Below are 20951 nucleotides of genomic sequence, written 5' to 3' on the forward strand. Positions count from 1 at the left end.
AGCAAAGTCAGTCTAGAAACAGCCGTGTCACAGAGAGAGAAAAAAATAAATGCCAAGCTGCTGAGTGTCTTCAGGCTGAGCTCACGTTTCTGTGTGAGGATTCAATTCTGGATAAAACAAGTGCCTAACCTTACCTGCAGTGAAACCCATCACGAGTGTCTGGATTACTGCCTGCTAAATGTGATCTGCAGATTGTGCTCATCATCATCAGATGATACAGAAACAGCTGCTTAAACCCTCTAAGCCAATGCATGAACAGAAGCAACCAAGCAAAGAACAAAATGGAGAAAAATCAAAACATTCCAAGTTATGCTTGATTTTTATTTGACAGTAAATAAAAATAATAGTGGCAATATTCTACAAGATGATCATTGGAATTTAATTATTTGCTAGATGACCACAGGATTGGAAGGAAAATTGTAAATTATTAAAATATGCTTTTAATACACTAATCATCCAGAGTCATTGCTTTTTCACCACTTTTTTTTCTGCATTGCAGACAAGGCTGCACAATTATAAAAGCAGATGAGAGAATTCCCCATGATACTGTATATTGATTCAGAAATGAGATTTCAGGTAAGGGTCCATTTGCACAAATTTAACTACAGGCTTGGGATCACTGCAGCATCTGATTGTTCCTTTCTGCAGTATAAACAGATTATTTAATTAAATTAGCATATCAAAACTTCACATGATGGCAGAACTTCACATTAACTGTAAGATGAAAAGACTTTCAATGTCTGCAACAATTAAAACATTTTCTTCTTTCCCTTCTTTCTCTAAGGTGCTGGTTAAATAAGTTAAATTTATGGCAAATTATCAGTATGCTTAGTCTGAGAATTCTTTTTCTTTGCATATCCAAAAATCCTACCAATGTTCCCTTCTGAAACCCTGAAGATACAAAAAAAATCTATTATTCTTAATAACATTTCATGTTGTTTTAAAGACTGTGGTATACTTCATTCCAGCCAGTAAGAAATACATTAGAACATGAACAATATGGTAACAGTAATTAAGATTTTGAAGTCAGTATTGTATTTTGGCACACTTAAGTATTAAATAAGCTTATATTTCTCTGTTACTACTTCATGTTTAAAGTTCAAATGGTATTTTTGGAAAGCAGTTACATTTTCACTTTGATTAGTGTTGCAAATGTATTTGAGAAATGCTTTGTATCACGTATTTTGAGGTATATTAAAATAATTTTTGAAATGCAAATTTTCACAACTCATTGAGGTAAACAGGAAAAACAGATGCACCAGAAATGACTGAGAGGCATTCTGGGCTAAGGAACAATCCTAAATTCCCTATTAAGGCAAAAACATAAGCCACAAACAGGAATTTTGCCAGAGAATAGAAAAACTCTCTTTAAGATTTCCTTCAAATCAATTCTCGCATGTTTAAGGGAAAAAAGGCAGCTGTGAGTAAGTAGGCAGCACCACCCAACCTGTCTGTACCTTTTTAACCTCTCTGAACCTTTCAGAGTTTCACGTCATCTTCCAGTCCTTTCCTCAGGCAAACAACCACTGGACAATAATCACATAGGTCCAAAAGTTATAAATACAATTACAGTATAGTGATACCCAAATTTCAGTGAGTTCAGCATAATTTACAGTCAAACTATGCAGGAAGTGCAGAGGAAACCAATCTCCCATTCATACAAAACAGTCTGCTGAAAATATGAAGAAATCTTCTTCTGGAAGAAAATCAGCAAAGTAGAAAAAATAAAATGCACTTTCCTTGAATTTTATTTTGACTCTGCTTCTTCATCCACGAATTCAACAAGTGGAGCGTGTCTGTTGGCCTGGGCACCTTCCTGGAAATTGACCTTTTTAATCACTCCTGCCTTGGGAGCCCTTATGGTGTGCTGCACAGAAACACAGCCACAGTGAGCAGCAGACAATCAGGGGTTTCCCTCCTCTCCCTCCCTCTCCAGCAAATGCCAGCATTACTGCTTGGTCCAATTAGAACTGAACACTTAATTCCTTCCTCTGACATGTTTTACTTTAAACCTTCTTTTAAACATTCTGAGGCCATTTTCGAGCTTTATTTTCTCATGAATATTTGGCAAGTATACTGGGGAGAAAAATGCTAGATAATACATTTATATGAATTATCATCATCATGTGAATGATCATCAGTATGAACAGCTGACTTATTTTACCTCACCAGTAATAAATACCAAACAGAAATAACAGTATTAATCCAAAATGTTAATCAGAGAGCAGATTTGTTCCCTTAAGAGAAAGCTGCAGATTTACTGAAGATATTTCTGCTTTTTGACCAGGAGGGGTCTTTAGTGGGTAGATATTTGGCAAAATGCAGATTAAACACAAATACAGCTACTAATGCCAGTAAAGGAACAGCAAGCTACACACCAACCCCAACTGGTCTGCTGGTCATTGTACCAGGTTAGTTTGATATTGTAGCTTTGCCTCTTGGTAGTTTTCTACATGGGGTTAGTCCAGCATCAAAATATATAAGATCAGCTTTTAAATCCTTACATCTAAGGATTCTCTAAATAATAATTTGCTTTTTAAATTTTATATTTTATATTTCAATAGCACTATAAAAAATAACTCAGATAATGTCAGTCGATGTCACCTGAAGAAGCACAAACACATTTAGCATCCATTAGCATCAAAATATATAAGATCAAATATCTTTACATCTAAGGACTCTCTAAATAATAATTTGCTTTTTAAATTTTACATTTTACATTTCAATGGTGCTTTAAAAAATAACTCAGATAATGTCAGTCTGGATGTCAACTGAAGAAGCACAAACACATTTAGCATCCAACTGCAAAGAAGTTTGTGTGTAGGTTTTTTTAGTGCACAGTTTTATTTAATACAATTTGAGTGTAATTAAAAAAAGAACATGATAAGAGAAAGGCAGATTTTCTCAACAGTGTTAGTTCTGCTGCCACAAACTGAGGTTTATTTTGAACTAATAATCAAACCAAACCAGTTCAGGCTACAGAAACGCAATTCAAGCAATCTGAGCCACAGTCAAGGACTGTGACAAAGTAAAATGGCCAAAATGCTGTGTGGATAACTACACAGAATTTTTAGTGTGTTTCTCATAAAACTTTATGAAAATATTATTATTATTAATAATAATAAAATGATTATATACAAGAAGAATCCCGTGCACATTTACAAAGTCCCCATTAGCTAAATCTCTGCTTGAAGTAACTGCAGACATCCATGTGCCTGGATCACAACCAGGGAGCAACAGGCACAGCAAGACAGTTTTGTGCTAGAGAAGTCAAAGGAGAGGAGGGGACAGAAGGCCTGACACCACCACCCAAATCATGTTAGAACAGCTGCAGAATACCATGGATTATATAATCATCATTTGTTAGGAAAGTAACAGCAAATATAATCCTCTGAAATCTAGTCAGACACAACACTGACGTTACAGCAGATGAAGTGATACTGACAGCTGCAAGCTGCACTCCACACTGAACTTCAATAATGCAACCAAAAATTATTAAATTTTGAGCAGATTTTTATTTTCTCGATAATCAAAACCTTTACATTCACTTACCTCCATTTTCATAGCTATCATAACCATTAGGGGGTCTCCAATCTGAACTTTATCCCCTGCTTTCACAAACACCTGCAATTCAGGAGAAAATTGGGGGAAAAAATAATTTATTCCTGTACAATTCAAAATGAGGTGGATCTTGACTAACACGATACACAGAGGGGGAGAGGTTTTGCAAAACAGCCTCACATTATTTATTTTTGGTCTGGGTATCTGAGTTCTCTAGATAGGGAATAGTTCTAGATAGATCTCCTCAAGGGAAGGCAGAGCCTGCAGAATAACCAGGAAGCCATTTACCTATCACAGAAGAAACACTAGAAGAGATGATGTGTAGTCTACCGTTTCTGGGCTTCAGCAATTCTATTTTGAGAAAAGTGCAGAACCTCATCCTGGAGCCAGTCCCTAAAGTCTTTAAAACAGCTCAAGGGAAGGCAGAGCCTACAGAATGACCAGGAAGCCATTTACCTATCAAAGAAGAAACACTAGAAGAGATGATGTATAGTCTACCCTTTCAGCAATTCTGAGAAAAGTGCAGAACCTCATCCTGGAGCCAGTCCCTAAAGTCTTTAAAACAACATCCAGAAAGAAGATGGCAGGAGCCACCTCATTTTCAACAATTACTCTGATTTGGAGTGTTCATTCAGGATGTCAGAGATCCACGTTCCATGTACTCTGTCCTTTGTGCCTTTTTATTAGTGGCTGAATCTTTCAACCACTAAACTGTCCAGAAAATCTCCTTCTGTTCAAACTTTGTCACTGTACAGAGAATGAAGAAGACTTGCTGAGCTAAAGAAAATTAAAGCAACTCACAGCTTAACAAAAGAGGCATTTCTGAGTATTTCTTCTTTTGCAAGTGCATCTCACTCTTTTGTTAGATGAAATTAATCAAATGGCCCATAGCACTTCAGAGAGCTTTGACTTGGGAAGTAATTAAGATGAAGAAAAAATTAGTTAAGTAGTAGCATTAGTTCAGATCTTCCAGAGCTCTTAAAAGCCATGGAAGCCTTAAAAAGCCATGAGTGGCTGCTGAAAACTCAAGAGTAAACAAAGCTTCTTGTTTACTCTTGTTTACTCACACAGCACTGACATTTCTGACCCCAGATCTTTCCTGGCAGTACAGAAGCACTATTTCTGTACTGCAGAAATAGTACTACAAAAAAAGTAAATGTGAATATAGTGGAGAATTCAGGTCCCACCCATGCTGTTAAAATTACCTTTTCTACTGTGCCTGTCATGGGTGCCACAGCTCCACTCTGCTCTGCCCCTGAACTCACTGCAGACAAGTATTTGGGCACAGGGAGCCCAATCTGAGCACTGCCTTCCTGCAAAAAGACAATCCAGGACAGGTGAGTAAACACGTGAAATAATAGCACCAGTAGATGGGCTGACAGAGGGAAAGAACAGATCCAGCCTTAGGCACAGCAGTCAGCTCTGAGGGTGGCAGACCCTGGAGTCAGGAGTCAGAGCTGCACTAGGACTGTGATGGTCACTGCTTTGCCAGTGTCTGAGGCCTAGGAAGTCACAAAATTCACATTCTATTGCAATTTATATTGTTCATTTATATGGATAAAAAACCAAAATTTTAAATTTGTGATAATAAAGAAAGGAACGTTACCGGGAAGAACAGATAAATGGTGTTGTCCAAAATGATCAACTTGGACTTGGACACTGTTCCATTTACTGAAGACCTCAAGTACAGTGAATCACCTTCTTTCAAAATCTCTCCAGAAACAAGGAAAGTTTTATCTTCAATCTGAAAGTTAAATGTTTTTATAAGGACAAAGGTTAACCCTTCAAAAGCAATAAATCAAAAGATTGTATTTGTACCCTCATAACCTGTGATTCTGCATAGGCAACTCTGGAACTGAAAAAAAATAATTTAAACCTTATGTATCCTTTATGTTTTAGTTAAAAGACTGCTCTGTATCCAATAAAAACAGCTCAGCAAATTATCTAATATATTCATTCAGGACAAATTTTCTTAAACAAGGATATACTATTTCTCAAGAAAAACAAAACAAAACAAAAAAAAAAAAAAAAAAAAAAACAAACAAACAAAAAAAAACCAAAAAAACCCCCAGAATATTGAGTTTAGTGGTGTTATTAAAATCCAGTATTTTTAACTTGTCCTAGCATCTAGACTTTCTTCAAACTGAGGAATTCATCGTATTCAGCTGACATATTCCACAATGTTTTCCAAAAGAGAGGTGCTTTCCTCTGTCTGGGAAGCTTGTAGGACAAGAACTACAACATATTCAGTAAACCTACAAAGGACCAGAGCAGTAATGGAAACAGTGCCAATGAGACACCAAAACTGCAAAAGAAAGACCAAACAGAAAGGTCATTTATTTATGAATATCCCTTCCCACCCTTTCCTTCAGTGGAAGCTGCACCTGTACTACAACTGCAGCACACAAAAACTGTAAGAACACAAAGGTAGAACATAAAGGTAACTACATTATTTTTCACTCATATGTTTACTTCCAAGTCTGACATCTCACTGAGCACAGAATCAGAGACTTGCTGGTCTTTCAGGATGGTACAAGTAGAAATAAAACTCAAGTCTTCACTTACATAGTTGCAAATTATTCTTCCACTGAAAACATGCATTGAAAGGATCCTGTTGATCTGACACTGATCCCTGAGCAGAGAATTGTTTGCTTGAGCACTGAGTGCCTGCCAGTTCTAGGCCAGCCACCTTCTCTGGTGGCTTTGCCTCAGGACAGGTTCTGTAGCACTTCAGAGGCACTGTCCTCCTCATAATAAGCCCCCACTTATCTCTTCACATGTCTTATCTCCAGCTGCTCTCCATTTCCATGTCAACCCAAATTCTTCCATCTTCCCTAGGACATTCCCCCCAGTTACACTTCCCTCCAGAAAAGTTCCCTACATCCCTTCTAGCCTCTTTTCATCATGGCTGATGTGACTTCTGAGATAAGGCTCAGGTGTCAAAGCTGTCAGACATTACACAGACAATCAATACACTCAAAAAACCCCTGATATTACAGGAGGGATGTAGGTTATCTCAATCTTCACATCAGCAGAAGTAAAGGTTTGAGTTACCATGATACATCCTTGAAAGCACAATAATTTTAATCCCTAATTTTTAGTACACCCATCTATACAGTCTAAGCAGTTCATAAATACTTACTCTCTTAATTCCCCTATTCTGACTATTAAAACAAGAAATAGAGATTGCATTCTTGAGTGTTCATCCATTCCGGGTGCCAAATCTGAGAGAATAAGACATTCAACTACAGGGGATGCAAGAAGGAATACTGAACACCCAGCCAAACACAACCCCTTTAAGCCAACAAGTGGAGACTCTCACGTGCACACACAAAATTATCTACAACTAAGGCATCTTGAGCTGTTTACTATAGGAGCTCTATAGCATGGACAAAGAGGCCAATTCTAGGGGGTATCATTCAATTATCTAACCAGAAGATTCCTCAGCTCATTTCGTAATCACTCTCCAATTTCCATCTTCAAAATAAAATGTTATCTTGCAGATAATGCTCTAGAAAGCTTTTATTTATCCCACAGGAGATCCATTCTCATGCACAGAATAGAGCAGGAGTCCTGTGGAAAAAAAGTCTTTTAAAATGCAGATTTAAATCTAACTTCCCACGTTTTAAACAGACAAATTTAACAAGGAAAAAGAAGAGTAAGACCTTTAAATACTGAAAATACAAACACTTCTCTCAGCCTTGTCAGAAACATTTTAATAGCTCTTCCATGCCAATCCAGCATCTAGCACAGATAATTTCAGGTGAAAGTAACAGTATATAGCAATGGATACAAGCAAACTAAAAATAGAATCCTGCATCTGAAATCACCAAGCAGTTTCAGTAACAATTAATACTAAGAGAATTCTACAAGAAATAGATTATTTTATCTAATGAAGTATCTGAAAAGATTGTACTTGTACCTGCATTTTGTATGACCCATCTTGATTGTAACTTACAGCTACATCCACAACTGTTCAATAAAACAAAACATGCATGTGTGAGTAGATTTAATTGGAATATCTTGAAAGTGATGACATATAAACACTATCAAGGCTTTCTTGATAAAAATGAGGCCTACCAACACTAAGATAAGAACAAGTATTTTCAGATTAGCTTACTACACACTGAATTCCAGGCCATTTTTACTTTCAAAGATGAACATCTGAAATAATGTATCTAAAATCTGTATTATATGGACAGAAAACAAGTTTGTGAGAGGAGGAAGTACTCCTTTCACAACAAAAAGAAGTTCAAAAAAAGTAAATAGCACTCTTCTCTTTTAAAAATCTCAACTTTATTTAAATAATGAACATCAATTAGTAGTCATTTCAACTTGGTTTACATGTCCTCAGGATCTAACAGTGTGGATTAAACATGCAATTCTGTGAATTCCCAGCTTACACTGCATATAACTCCTGCTGATTCTATGCTATATCTTAGCCTGAATTTCCAAGCATCAGTTAAAATAACTTCATCCATCAAGTACCTCCCTTCCCTCCACACACTTTGTTAACTTACTGTTTTCCCCATCCAGCAGAGACAGTTTTCTAGTGTAACATATATTTATTCTTCTACCAGTGCTGGATGCAAATGGTGAGAATTTATCTAAAACACAAAATACACAGGTATGTTATTTTTCATTCTACTTCAGCAGAACACAATACTTAGAACTTAGGCCTTAAAATCATTGTCCTACTCTTACTACCTTCACATTTATGTATTTATATTGCACAGAAAAGACTGGGAAACTACTGTAGTCAGAGGGAATGACAATTCCTTGATCTCCAACACTGAATAAATTGATGCTGTGTGACCTACAGAAAACATGACCAGACTGGGAAACTACTGTAGTCAGAGGGATCTCCAACACTGAACAAATTGATGCTGTGTGACCTACAGAAAACATGACACTAGGAAGGGCACTGGCTGTTTTCCATGAACACATCCCTGAACAGGACTAGAGAGCATCAGAATTCAACTACACCACAGCAGGTCCTGACTAACCTTTAGGTGAAGGTTCCATCAAACCCCCACTGCCTCTCCCATTCAGAGCAGAGGTAATTTTGTCTGAAGACCTTGTAGGAGTAACAGAGGCAGATCACTGCTTGTGCTAAGAGCTCACAGTGTCACTGACCATGAATCCCAAGGTCTTTCAGACAGTGCCTGTCTGAAGGGCTTTGGGAAGTGCTCTGAGCATTACAGTGGTGACATACTCCCTATGTGATCCTTAACAAAAGTTGTAGTCTTCTCTGTGTGCAAATACCTGGGAGATGCCAGAACACAGCACCCTGAGCAGGCACAAAGCAGGGCAAAGAAAGAACATCCAAATTAAGTAACTGCACATGAACTCATAAAATAAAACAATATAAAACAATGATCCTTACCATCTGACTGATCTCTGAAAGCATCTGTTAGCATCCTCTCTTTCAGTATGAGCCCCAGAGCTGCCTGGCACATAACTTCATGTGGAGTTGCCTTTTTGGCTGGAAATAGTTCATCATGGTGTTGAGGAATGAAATTAGTGTGCACATTTCCAGCCTCAAACTCTGGGTGTCCTGACAGGCTCAGTAAGAAATCAATATTAGTGCTTAATCCTACAATCTGTAAAGAAACAGAACAGAAGCATATTGCCAAACTGATTTATGAATGCACAGCTTTCTGCTCACAAAGTTTATCAATAAAATGTAATTCACTCAGCTGGTCTGCTTTTATTATCAATAAAACCACTGACTGTGAAAAGACAAAAAACCAAAACAAAACCCAAAAGCTGCTTTCTCAAAAGCACTCTGTTTTCTAAATGTTGCCTTTGTCCACTGTGAAATTGAGCAAAGTTTCCCAGAAACACTAATAGGAGGTAATTTCAGAAAAAATCCTACTTTTGGAAAATTGTGCTCTGAGTATTTAAAAGAACATTCCTAATTTGACAAGTGCTTCTTATTAAAAATGAGTTACAATAAGTCCAGTATCCCATATTTTATCTTTTAATAGTAAAAAGTAGGAACAGTTTACTAGATACTATTCATTTCCCGTAGTGCAAAATACCTAATGAAACAACATTATTATTTTAGAGAAATCAGTAAAAATGGTAACTATGTTATGCTGTCAACATTTACAGACAGAACTGCTCAGAAAATTCTGGAAAAAGCGAGAGAATCCTTTTATCTCTTTCTCTTGCGGTAGATTTCATTTTTAGCTAAAACAACAAGGGGCCCAACACTTCCACTACCTCAGTCACATGAACATAATGTTCATATTGTTGATTTAAAAGTGTAAATACTTTAAAATTGTAAATTCTTTATTAGTTCTGCACAAGTAATATTCAGTCTCACCTCAAGCCAAACCTTCTGAATTCTGCTTTTGAAAACAGTTATGATACTTGTAGTTTTCATAGGGGAAAAATTGAATGTTTCTTAAAAAGAGCTGACAGCATATTTGTTTACCACATGTACAGTCTAAAAACTTAGTTCTTTTTACAAATGAAAAATTACAAGCAAATATTGTCTGACACAAATTCCACTTAAGAAACCCTTTAAGTCTGAGAAAGCTCACATTACATTTGAAAGTGTTGTTTAGCTTTACCCTTCTACAAAGTCACAGGTGCACATCCAAACTGAAGACACCACAAACTTAAAAATCTATGTGTAAAACTGGCCTTCACACTTATTTTCACTCACTCCACCAATGAAAATAGTTGGCAAAGTAGGAAAACATACAACTTCTGCAAACAACTAATGAATTTGAAATGGCAGTAGCAATGCAGGTTCCCTTTGGAATGCACTTTTGTTTCACTGCAGTGTTTTCTGCATGCTCTGATGGCTCAAGCTGTGCTGTCACACTTACATTGTACTGGTGCAAACTGTAGCGCAGCCTCCTGAGCGCTGCCGCCCGGTCCTCGGCCCACACCACCAGCTTTGCAATCATGGGGTCATAATGCACAGAAACCTCATCACCTGAAACAGGGCAATAAAACAAAAATGCTCTAACATGCAACCATGTAGTTATGAAAGTTGGTAATGCTAAGTACTGGACACCACATGGCATCCAACACAGGCACAATTCATGGCCACGTTTCTCTCAAGATTAAAATTGTTTGAGGACATGATAATGTGACCTGGCATTTAAATTTTAAGGACAATTTCAGCACATACTTTTTATCAATTTTTGTAGAGGTAACATTACCCAAATTCAATTTCCTTTATTGCAATCAGAATTCAGGATTGCTAAATAGTGAGGAGAATATCACTACCGTGAACCAGTGGGCATTAATTTGGGTACAGGTAAAGAAGAGGTAAATAAAATATACAATTGACCAAAAGTACATGGAAAAGCATAAGAATAATTCTGTAGGGATTAGTCTTTATAACAGAACTCTTTTAGACAAACTTTTTTGTGGCCAAAGAGGGAAATGCTTACAAAGGTAAGTTCTTGATGTTCATTATTTCTTCTTCCATCACTGCCTTCAGTTTTACCTTGCCTGACTCCGGTCTCTATCCTGGTGAAACGATCTGCTGGGGGGGTGGATAAGTGCAACAGTGGCCCAGCTCCTGGCATGAAGTTGTTATTAGGGTCTTCAGCATATATTCTAGCTTCAAATGCATGGCCCTGGAGCAGGATCTCTTCCTGCATTAGAGGAATTTTCTCTCCTGCTGCAACCTGAAAACAATAGATTTTTTTCTTTAATGCAGGATCAATATTCTGGAATGCTGATATATGAAATATTAACTGTATTCCTTCTGAATATGAACAACTAGGAAGCACATTTTAAAAAGCACAAGGAGCAAAACAGTGCCAAAATCACTCAATCTGTCCACCTTGTTTCTCTCTTTCTTCCAGTGTTGTTTGATCCCTGATTCTAACTCAGGATTCAATTCTTAATTTCCATGCCCAGATAAGGAAGACAAATGTTCCTTCTTTTTTCCATCAGCATTGCCATTTTAATTTTCTTTCTGATTACACTTCCCCACCCTTAATCTCACACTACTTAAGCTGCTGTCCTCACTTTTGGATTTATGCAAACAGAATTGGGGTTTATTTCAAGTTCTCTAATACCCAAGACATCCTGTGATCACTCAAATGTGTGAATAATCTATGCAAATCGGGTGTGTGCTCCAGTCCACCCCACTGTACATCTATTTCAGAATGTGGCTATACTGGTAGAACACCAGACATAGGTTTTTGTCAAGATTTTTTTCCTCCTATAGCCTTATGTAAGAATGGTTTTTGGGCCACAGATCCATTTCAATTAGAGTTTCAGAAATCTTACAACATAGCAAAGGAAAGATCAGGACCCCACTCCCTCCCACTTTCCACACTGTCTGTAATGTCTCTAAATACACTTGAAACATGTTTTCTCTCTACACAGCTGGGAGAGGCTGGTTGAAATTCAGAGCACCTACACAATGCTCTACATCCAATACAGCAATGTGAGATGTTCCTGTGGAGCAAAGGAAACTCTAGCCTGACAGCTGAGCAGGAGATGAGGATCTGGAAACCCACGTGGACTCTCACAGGCAGTGTCACACAGCACTCAGGGGGAGCTCTACATGTAAAACAAATTAACACTCACCCTGAGCTGCCATTCCACCAAGTCTGTTCCAGTGATCATCTCTGTAACTGGGTGCTCCACTTGCAGCCTGGTATTCATCTCCATGAAGTAAAAATTATGTTGGGAGTCCATAATAAATTCAACTGTTCCTGAAGCATTCAACAAAAGGACATTTCACCTGAGAGCATCTCAGGTGCCCATTTATGGAAAAGACACCCAAGATTTAATTCAGCTATGCCAAGACTATTATCTCTAAATCAGACACACTGAATTTCATTAGATTCTACAGAAACAATCTCAAAGGGTCACAAAATTGAGATCTGAAAACAGAAGGCTTGTTTCCTTGTATATTTACATAACCTTTGCTTAATAGCCATTCTCTACAGTAAGAGCTGCATTTCATTAGCACTTTAAAAAGTCCATCAAGACTGCTTGAAAGTATTTTGAATATTCATGGGGTATGCAATTTTAAAAAAATAAATATCCAAAGAAAGCAGTGAGAAAACAAAGTTAAAATAATTTTAGAAGGTTATTTTTCATCTGGGAAATGGTATGGACTTTAAAGTGAGTTGTGATTTCCTTTGAAAGACTACTGTTTGTATATAGAGTATTATCCTTTGTATGCTAAAAGAAAAATTATTTTCCCCTTGCTCAGCTCGAATTTATTAATTCATAAAGCTCACTTTCCAACAACAGTTGAGTTGACCAAATTATGTGCCCTGAAATTTTTTCTTTCTATCCTTCAGCTGCCACTGGTCTTGAGCTCAGGTATGCTAATTTAAACCTGTAATTACATCAGAATTAACTACATGATTACTTGCTTAAACCTCAAAAATTTGAGGGATGTGTGTCATACTCAAAAACAACCAGAGGCCATTTACCTGAGACTTAAAAGTCTGATTAAGTTAAAAGCTGCACCTCCCCAGATTTACCTGCTCCCACGTAATTCACAGCTTTAGCTGCTTTGACAGCAGCTTCTCCAAGCCTCCTTCGAACCTCTGGACTAATTCCTGGCTGTAAATAATAATGATAATAAAAGGATTACAAACTATTGTTAAGTTTGGTGATATTAAATCTGGTATGCATGAATATTTAACAGTATTTAACAACTGCAGTGAAACTCTGATTTGTACTATACTTGAAATCTACATAATTCCTATTTGAGAATCATTTTCCTAAATAATGTAGTTTTTTCAATAAGAACATAGTCTGCAGCAAAACTGAAACAGGTCTGAGAATGACAAATAAATTATTACCCACTACATACATTCAGTGGGGGACAGAAATTACTATAAAAACATGGCAGTTCATAAAATATATTAACAAACTTCTGCTCACCCCTGGTGCCTCTTCAATGATTTTCTGATGCCTCCTTTGCACACTGCAGTCTCTTTCAAACAAATACACTGCATTGCCATGCTGGTCACCAAATACCTGGACTTCAACATGCCTGTTCCATAAAAATAAATGTTTTAATGTATTTTAATGTCCCAAACAGACTTCAAACTTGTAATTTTAATAAGATTTCTTATAAGTTTAAGTGTCTGCCCTTAAAAAATGCCAAAAATGTAAAGTGAGGTTGACATTATGCAGGATTTTACTGTTTTAGACTTACTCAATCTTCTAAATGAAAGAGGATTCCTAATACCAACTACTGCAGTGAAATCTCATAGATTGTAGGATAAGCAAGACACATATCTGAAGGCTGCTACCTCTTTCTTACTTATTATAATAAAAGTAAAACCACTTCACTATTAATTTGATAATGATTATTTCCCTCATAATTTACTGTGCAGCAATTCACAAGAGACAGTAGCAGTCCTGGCTCAGAAATAACAATGTTCACTTCAAAACACCATTTCAAAAGACAACTATTAGGTGGCAGATTTTTATTGTATGCATAAAGCTAACAAAAATACCTCACCATTCTGACAATCCCCTGATCCTGGCAAAAGAAATTCCCCAGCAATGAGTTTTTCCTCATGTCCACTTGACAGCATAAGCAGACCCTCAATTTCTTTGGAATAAATACTTTCCCTATAGTGAGGGTTCAAGGAAGAATAGATGTGAAGTACAAGAGTGTCAAACAGACCTCTGTGAGACAATCTTTATAAAAAATAAATTGGTTCAGTTTCACAGGCCAGCCATGAGCTAAAGACTCTCACTTCTGTTTGAAATATCAAAGTAGAGGAAGATTAAATAACTGGTTTGGGACACCTGAGGGCAGCAGAATCACCATCACAGCTTGACTAAGGTCTGTAGTTTAAATGTTATAGAGTGATATTTTTCCTAGATTAAATCAATTTTAGAAATCTCACTGCCACATCTCCCAAGAAGAATTTGAATTCCTGTCATTCAAAACAAAGCCACTACAAGAAATTCAATAAATTATAAACAATTTAAAAACAAATTAATAACTTTCATAGTGCAAATCAGACATACAAAACCAATTTTAATCTTACAACTTAGCCAGTTATGTTTATTTAAGGAGAATAAACATTACAGTGTTTATATTGAAATATCTATTTCTCACCTTGGATTATCTACGAATTTCTCAATCAGCATTGCATCATCATTAAAAGACTTCTTTGCTTCTCTCCTTGCTGATTCTAATTGGTCCAGAAACTCCTTTTCTGAATGAGCAATCCTCATACCCTAAAATACAAGAAGAAAGCTTATATAAATATCTCAAATACAGCACACAACGAAAACCTTGTTGCACACACAGAGTGAAAAATCAGCTTAAAAATAACACCTTTTCTTTCTTTCATAAACTTTAGCAGAATTGTGTATCAGCCTCTAGTAAGATAATCCTATTAAGTCCCACTGAAAGTGCCATAAGAAGTGTAAAATATATATATTATCATTCCATTGATATGAGTGAGCACAAAATTCAATTTTGTCCTGAAATATTATAGAAATTTGCCAAGGTTGGCAGAGAAAAACTTATTTCTCACAAAATAAATCTAGCTATTTGGAAATAACTAAAATTTTTAATATGTAATTTTTACAGACATTTATTTCAGAGCAAAATCTGATTTAGACTGGGAGTTCACCACTCATTGAAAAATATCTATACACAAAATGGTATTTCTAATAATTTCTTATGCAACATTTAAAACTGTTAGCAAAGGAAGTCACAGAACCTATCACAGAGTAATAATTTAAAGTCATCTCATTTTGCACAAATCCATAGCATCACTTTTTTGCTTATGTGAATTACTGGAGATCCACTGAAATAAACAAAACTGTTCCAGTTTATTCCAGCTACTTATCTTCTACACATCAAGGGAGATTTCATAGTGCTAGATTGGCCATTAATATATTTTAACACAAAGTACTTTTCCAGTTCTTGCTTTCTTTTAAAATACTGAGTTACAAATCCTGAGCCACAGTAACTTTACAGCACATGATGAACAGATGAGTTCCTTACCTTTCCTCCACCCCCACGGACAGCTTTAATCATTACTGGGTATCCAATTCTCCTGGCATGTTCCTTTAGACACTCATCAGACTGATCTTCTCCATGATAACCTTCAACAACAGGAACGCCAGCAGCAGACATTATAGCTTTGGAAGTGCTTTGACAGAACAGTTTTATATTTAGAATGATAAAAATATTTTTTTCTTACTTTAAGCTCCAACCTGTCTAATGTTCCCAATGTTAATTCTCTCCAGGAAAACAGTTCCACAGTAGACCTCAACAAGGCTACTTGCATAGGTGAGCTACACAGCATTGGACTGCAATTCAGTTCATGCTTCAAACAAATATTTTTGTTTCTCCTAGCAGGATTACACTTTAGTTCAACTGTTTTTTCCACCTTAGAGATGCTAAAATTTAACATTTTCCAATTAAAACACTGCATCCTACAATATTTAAGTTGTACAAAGGCAAAACTTTTAATTACACAGGCTACATTCACACCACACATAAAACACTCAAGCATAACAACTCTAATTTCCAAAATGCATGCAAAGCTTGTTAAATTACTGAGGCAATTTACTCTCACATTATGAGGTGATAAAGTTAATTCTCTCTAACTATGACTGCACAGTTCCTCTGCCAGTAATAATTTCATTTCCATATTCTTGATTTATACTTCATACCTTAAAAGTCTGTCTTCAATCTAAGTAACTAACAATAAGATCCTCTGTGATGAACTAAGCTTATCATTTTACATGAGCCACAAAAACCCTGATAATTTGGTGCTTTTTTTCCACTGCTCTATTGACCCATCCAATCTGAATGCTGAACCTCTACCTACACTACACTGCAATGCTTCAATTCTGGAAAAGTAGAATCATTACTTATTTAATTACTAAAATCCCAATAACTGAACAATCTTGGCTGTTTATGTCTCTAAACAAATCTATAAACCTGGACTTTGTTCCTTTGAAGAAAACTGTAAAAATACAATGCAAATTGACAGAATAAAACAACTACAGAGCAACTGGTCATCTGTTAACAAAATCAGCTTTGCCAAGCTGTAAACTGCAAAACCAAGTAACAAATCAGAAACAGCTACCTTTTAATACCCATATCTCTGATAGCAGATGAAGGAGGACCTATGAAGATGATTCCCTGCTGCTTACACAGCTCTGCAAACTCTGTGTTTTCCGAGAGGAAACCATAACCTGGATGAATAGCCTAAAACAGAAAAACATTAGCAGCCTGCTTTTTGTATCAGTTTAGCTTAGAAAGCTCAGAAACTTCAGAGATCATTAAGGAAAAGCAAGATGAGCAAAAATAAAGAACTAAAGACATGGAAGCAACAGAAAATGTAAGGCCCTGATCTCCTTACCTGTGCTGCTGAGACCTTTGCCACCTGCAGTATTTTCTCCATGGCCAAGTAACTCTGCTGTGAGGGTGGTGGACCAATGCAATATGCTTCATCTGCCTGTTTTACAAAAAATACATACAAGAGAGACTGGTTACTAGCAAATTTAAATGAGTTTCTGAGCTAATTATATCACTTATCAGACTGCAGTTTAAATCACTGCCTTTCCTCATGGAGAGGCTCAACTGGGTGAAACAAATTCTGAGTTTTTCCCCAAAATCACAGTCTTTTCTCTAACCCCTGGCTGTCCAGAGTCAGAGAGCCAAGCCTGAACGCACTTTCTGTAAAGCTGTCAGGTGTTGAGACAGAGACCAGGCAAGCTTTCCACCCATTCAAGGAAAACTTGGCAGCAGGTCTACAGAAGTGAAAATCAACTTTGCATCAGCACCCAGATCTGCTTTAGCCATGGAACTTATCAATGAACAATACTGTTATGAATGAACATCAGCCAAGTTTAAGGAATATACTTCACCATTGCCACGTGCATGGAATTCCTGTCTGCCTCACTATAAACTGCCACAGACTTCACCCCCATTTTCTTGGCCGTGCGCATCACCCTGCAGGCGATTTCTCCTCGGTTTGCAATGAGGATCTTCCCTATGCTGTGACCTCCTGTTTGAAAGGATGAGGCACAGTGAGAAACCAAGCCACAAAAACATTCCTGGAAACAAAGCAACTTTAAAATTCTGCTTTCTTTTACATTATTTATAAAGTTTATGCATTTCTTCAATAATAGAAAGAGCATACTTCACCCAAAAGCATTTCCAAGCTGCTCTTTGAATTTTTAACTCAGAGTCCTTATGCAGAAATATGCTTAAGCCATTTTTTTTTCTTTTTTAGAATTCAAGAAATATATCCTAACCCTAAAAGAAATCCCACTTCCACATAACAGCTGATGCTTATAGTTGTGCTGTGTACCTTCTGCACTAACCAGGAAACAATCAAAGCTGCGTTGTGTCCCTCACAACAGCAGTGACTCACATATGAAGAGCACTGTTCCCCTTTGAAACAGTGACAAATAACAAGCTATCAACTTTTGTTGTTTTGGTTTTTTAATCAGTGACTTACAAACTTCCACAAACTGTCATGACAGCAGCCACAACTTGACAGAAGTATAAGGCCAGCACTGACAGAGACTTCTCAGTGAGAACTAAATAGCTTAAAACTAAATAAAATTAAAATAGATCTCTGAATTCTCAAACATATCTTTTTAGATAACATGACCACGCAGTGAGTTTAAATAATTTGCTAAACCCCTTTACTCTCCTCCATATATTGTTTACATACCATTATGCCTATAAAACAATTCTCACAGACTTTGCAACATTTGTATCAGAAAAGGACTCAGAGGAAAACATCACAAAAATGAAATAGTTTTCATTAATTTCCACATACCTAGATATAATAGATAAAATTATGCAAAATGTTGTTTAAACATTGAAGATGATTTCTGTTAGGTTAGCTACAGGTTCCTGTTTTCAAAAACTGTGAAGACACTGAATATTTATTTAAAAACCCTGCAGTCTTTCAGCAACCAATACTCTAAAACCATTCACACTGCACAGCAATTTAAGCTAGTAGTTAGAGAAGTGAAATTTCATACCTATCGTTGAGGCCCATTTCACAAATATTCGTACTTGGTTCCATTGCCTGTGCAATTATAAAGGGACAGAAGTGCTATGAGTGTGTATGAAAAAGTGGCAACTGAGCTAATTTTGTTTTCAGGTGAGAAAAGGACAGCACTGAAAATTCTGATGCATCTGTTGATACAGAACATATTCAGTTGTAACAAGGGAAGGTGCCCAAACTTCACCAGATCTCTCCCTAAGTACTTTCACTTGGACACAAAAAAAACTATCCCCGTGCTACTTTTTTAGTAGCTTATGAGTGTATATGAAAAAGTGGCAACTGAGCTAATTTTATTTTCAGGTGAGGCAGCACTGAAACTTCTGATACAGAACATATTCAGTTGTAACAAGGGAAGGTGCCCAAACTTCACCAGATCTCTCCCTAAGTACTTTCACTTGGACACAAAAAAAACTATCCCCGTGCTACTTTTTTAGTAGCATTCAAACAGAAATAACCAAGGAGTTTTCTTAAAACAAACAAGCAAAAAACCCCTCTTTTTGGTGGACAGAACAGCCAACAACTCGTATTTATTTTTTACAGAGAGGCCAAGTCAGGAAGTATTTGGGAAAGAAGACATGAGCAAACATAAAATAAAAAAGCTTAAAAAGGCAACAGGAGCTGCTTTTGTAGAGCAAAGGTGCAAGAGAAATGAATGTGAAAGATCAAGAGCGAGCTATGGAGACTTTTAGAAATGGAAAGTTAAACTTCAGGTGATAAATGCTAACTAAATGAGATAACGGCAGTGAAGTGACAGGATAGAGCTGTGAAAGCAAACTCCCGGAACTGTTTTAATTAGTATGTAAAACAACGTCGGGATTTTGGATCAAGTCCAGCATTCTTTAAGCGTTATCGGACAAAAAGACACGGGACGTCCCCGACACCCCACAAGCAGAGCTCGGCTGTAACAATGGGAGGAGGAATCGGTGCATGCCCTAAACATTGAATACACAGCTGTCATGGTCACCCTCCGTGCGCACAGGCTGCGGACCGACCCCGGGGCCGGGGCAGCTTCATGGCACCGCCACAGCGATTCCCTACGGCCCAGGAGGGTTTATTTGCTGCTCCTTCCCCCAGAGCAGCCCGGCCTTCCCGTGTGTCCCCTCACGCCCCGCAGAGCGCCCTCCCGTCCTGCCCGGGCAGCGGGCTCCGTGCTCGCTGCGGGCCGCTTCCCGCGGCGCCTCAGGCCGGCCCCGCCGCCCCCCGCCCGCACTCACAGCCGGCGCAGCGCCCCGAGGCCCCGCTCGGCCGCCGCCAGCGCCATGTTGGGGAGCGCGGGCGGCAGCGGGGAGAGCCCTCAGGGGGAGGGAGGGAGCGGGCGGAGGGAGCGCGTCACGGGGAGGAGAGCCAGGCACGGCCGGGGCCCGAGCGGGGAGAGCCGCAGAAATGGCTGTCGGGGGCGGGGTTGTGTAGTACCGAGGAATGGCGCTGAGAGGGCAGATGGAATAAATTTCATTTAGATGTGAAACGGTGCGTGTCGCTGAAGGGTTGTTGGCCCTGTGGGTGCACGGACTCAGCTGAGCGTGCTCCTTCAGGAATGATGTCCGGGGTTGTAATAGGATAGCGACACGCAAAGGTGAGGGTTGCTGGGAAGGGCATCCTCGGATAGCACATCTCCAGATCGGGCATCAAAACCTCCTGGCAGCAGAGGAGGTCACGGAGCGGGGGATCAGAAAGCCGTCAGGATCCATTCTGCTCCCTCAGGCTTTGGAGCTCTGCAAGTCACAAAGGCACAGAAGATTTGGGTTGGAAGGGAGCTTAAAGCTCGTGACGTTACATTACGCTCCCTTGAGGAGGGACATCTTCCTGCAGCCCAGGTTGCTGCCAGCCCCATCCAACCTGCCTTGGATACTTCCAGGGATGGAGCATCCACAGCTCTGGGCAGCCTGTGCTAGGGCCACACCACCCTCACAGGGAAGGATTTCTTTCCCAAATCCATCTGTTTAAGGCCCAGCACACCCCAGTGCGGAGCCTTGCAAAACCTGTACAGCCTCAGCACAGTCAACGTATTTCCAGTTGTTGTTTACAAAAAGCAAAGCTGTTGTGCTTTTTCACAACGGGAATACACAAGCTATCAATTGCAATAGTGGCAGTGTTTCATGCTTAAGCGTTCTCCATACTCTGAAGTATTAACAGCTTCTTACATGTAGAGCATCCTCAGTATGCAGGCAGTCTCTGCTTGCTCCACTCCTGCTATTTTGACTTTGCCACGGTGACCCCTCTCACCAGTGACTGGAAGGTTCAAGAAGGTTAAACACACACCGGATGAGCTTGGGGAAATCATCCCTTGGACCTGACTGCAGGAGGGATCAGCACTTGCTCTAAGGATGAGATTTTAAAAACTAAATTATTAAGTGAAGCTTCCCCTTTTCCATAATC

The 20951-nt window shown here is 38.3% G+C and overlaps 1 protein-coding gene across 2 annotated transcripts; it reads right to left on the bottom strand.

Annotated features, from left to right (window-relative positions):
- Window positions 1–300: 300 nt before the first annotated feature.
- Window positions 301–19922, bottom strand: MCCC1 (methylcrotonoyl-CoA carboxylase 1). Of its 2 annotated transcripts, XM_039713631.1 has the most exons (19): window positions 19790–19920; window positions 18550–18596; window positions 17419–17558; window positions 16911–17006; window positions 16635–16756; window positions 15542–15689; window positions 14642–14763; window positions 13447–13558; window positions 13041–13122; window positions 12130–12257; window positions 11033–11216; window positions 10404–10513; window positions 8948–9164; window positions 8082–8168; window positions 7484–7533; window positions 5168–5305; window positions 4767–4874; window positions 3553–3624; window positions 301–1867 (listed from the first exon to the last, which is right to left on the bottom strand). In XM_039713631.1, the coding sequence occupies exons 1-19, from the start codon at window positions 19834–19836 to the stop codon at window positions 1748–1750; spliced, it is 2130 nt and encodes a 709-aa protein (XP_039569565.1). In that variant the 5' UTR covers window positions 19837–19920; the 3' UTR covers window positions 301–1747. The 2 variants fall into 2 exon arrangements, with proteins under 2 accessions (XP_039569565.1, XP_039569566.1); XM_039713632.1 differs by lacking the exons at window positions 301–1867; window positions 3553–3624; window positions 4767–4874; window positions 5168–5305 and adding an exon at window positions 5603–7134 and having other exon boundaries at window positions 19790–19922.
- Window positions 19923–20951: the final 1029 nt, after the last annotated feature.

This window comes from Passer montanus, unplaced genomic scaffold (genome assembly GCF_014805655.1).
Source record: "Passer montanus isolate IOZ18808 unplaced genomic scaffold, ASM1480565v1 scaffold29, whole genome shotgun sequence".
Lineage (NCBI taxonomy): Eukaryota > Metazoa > Chordata > Aves > Passeriformes > Passeridae > Passer > Passer montanus.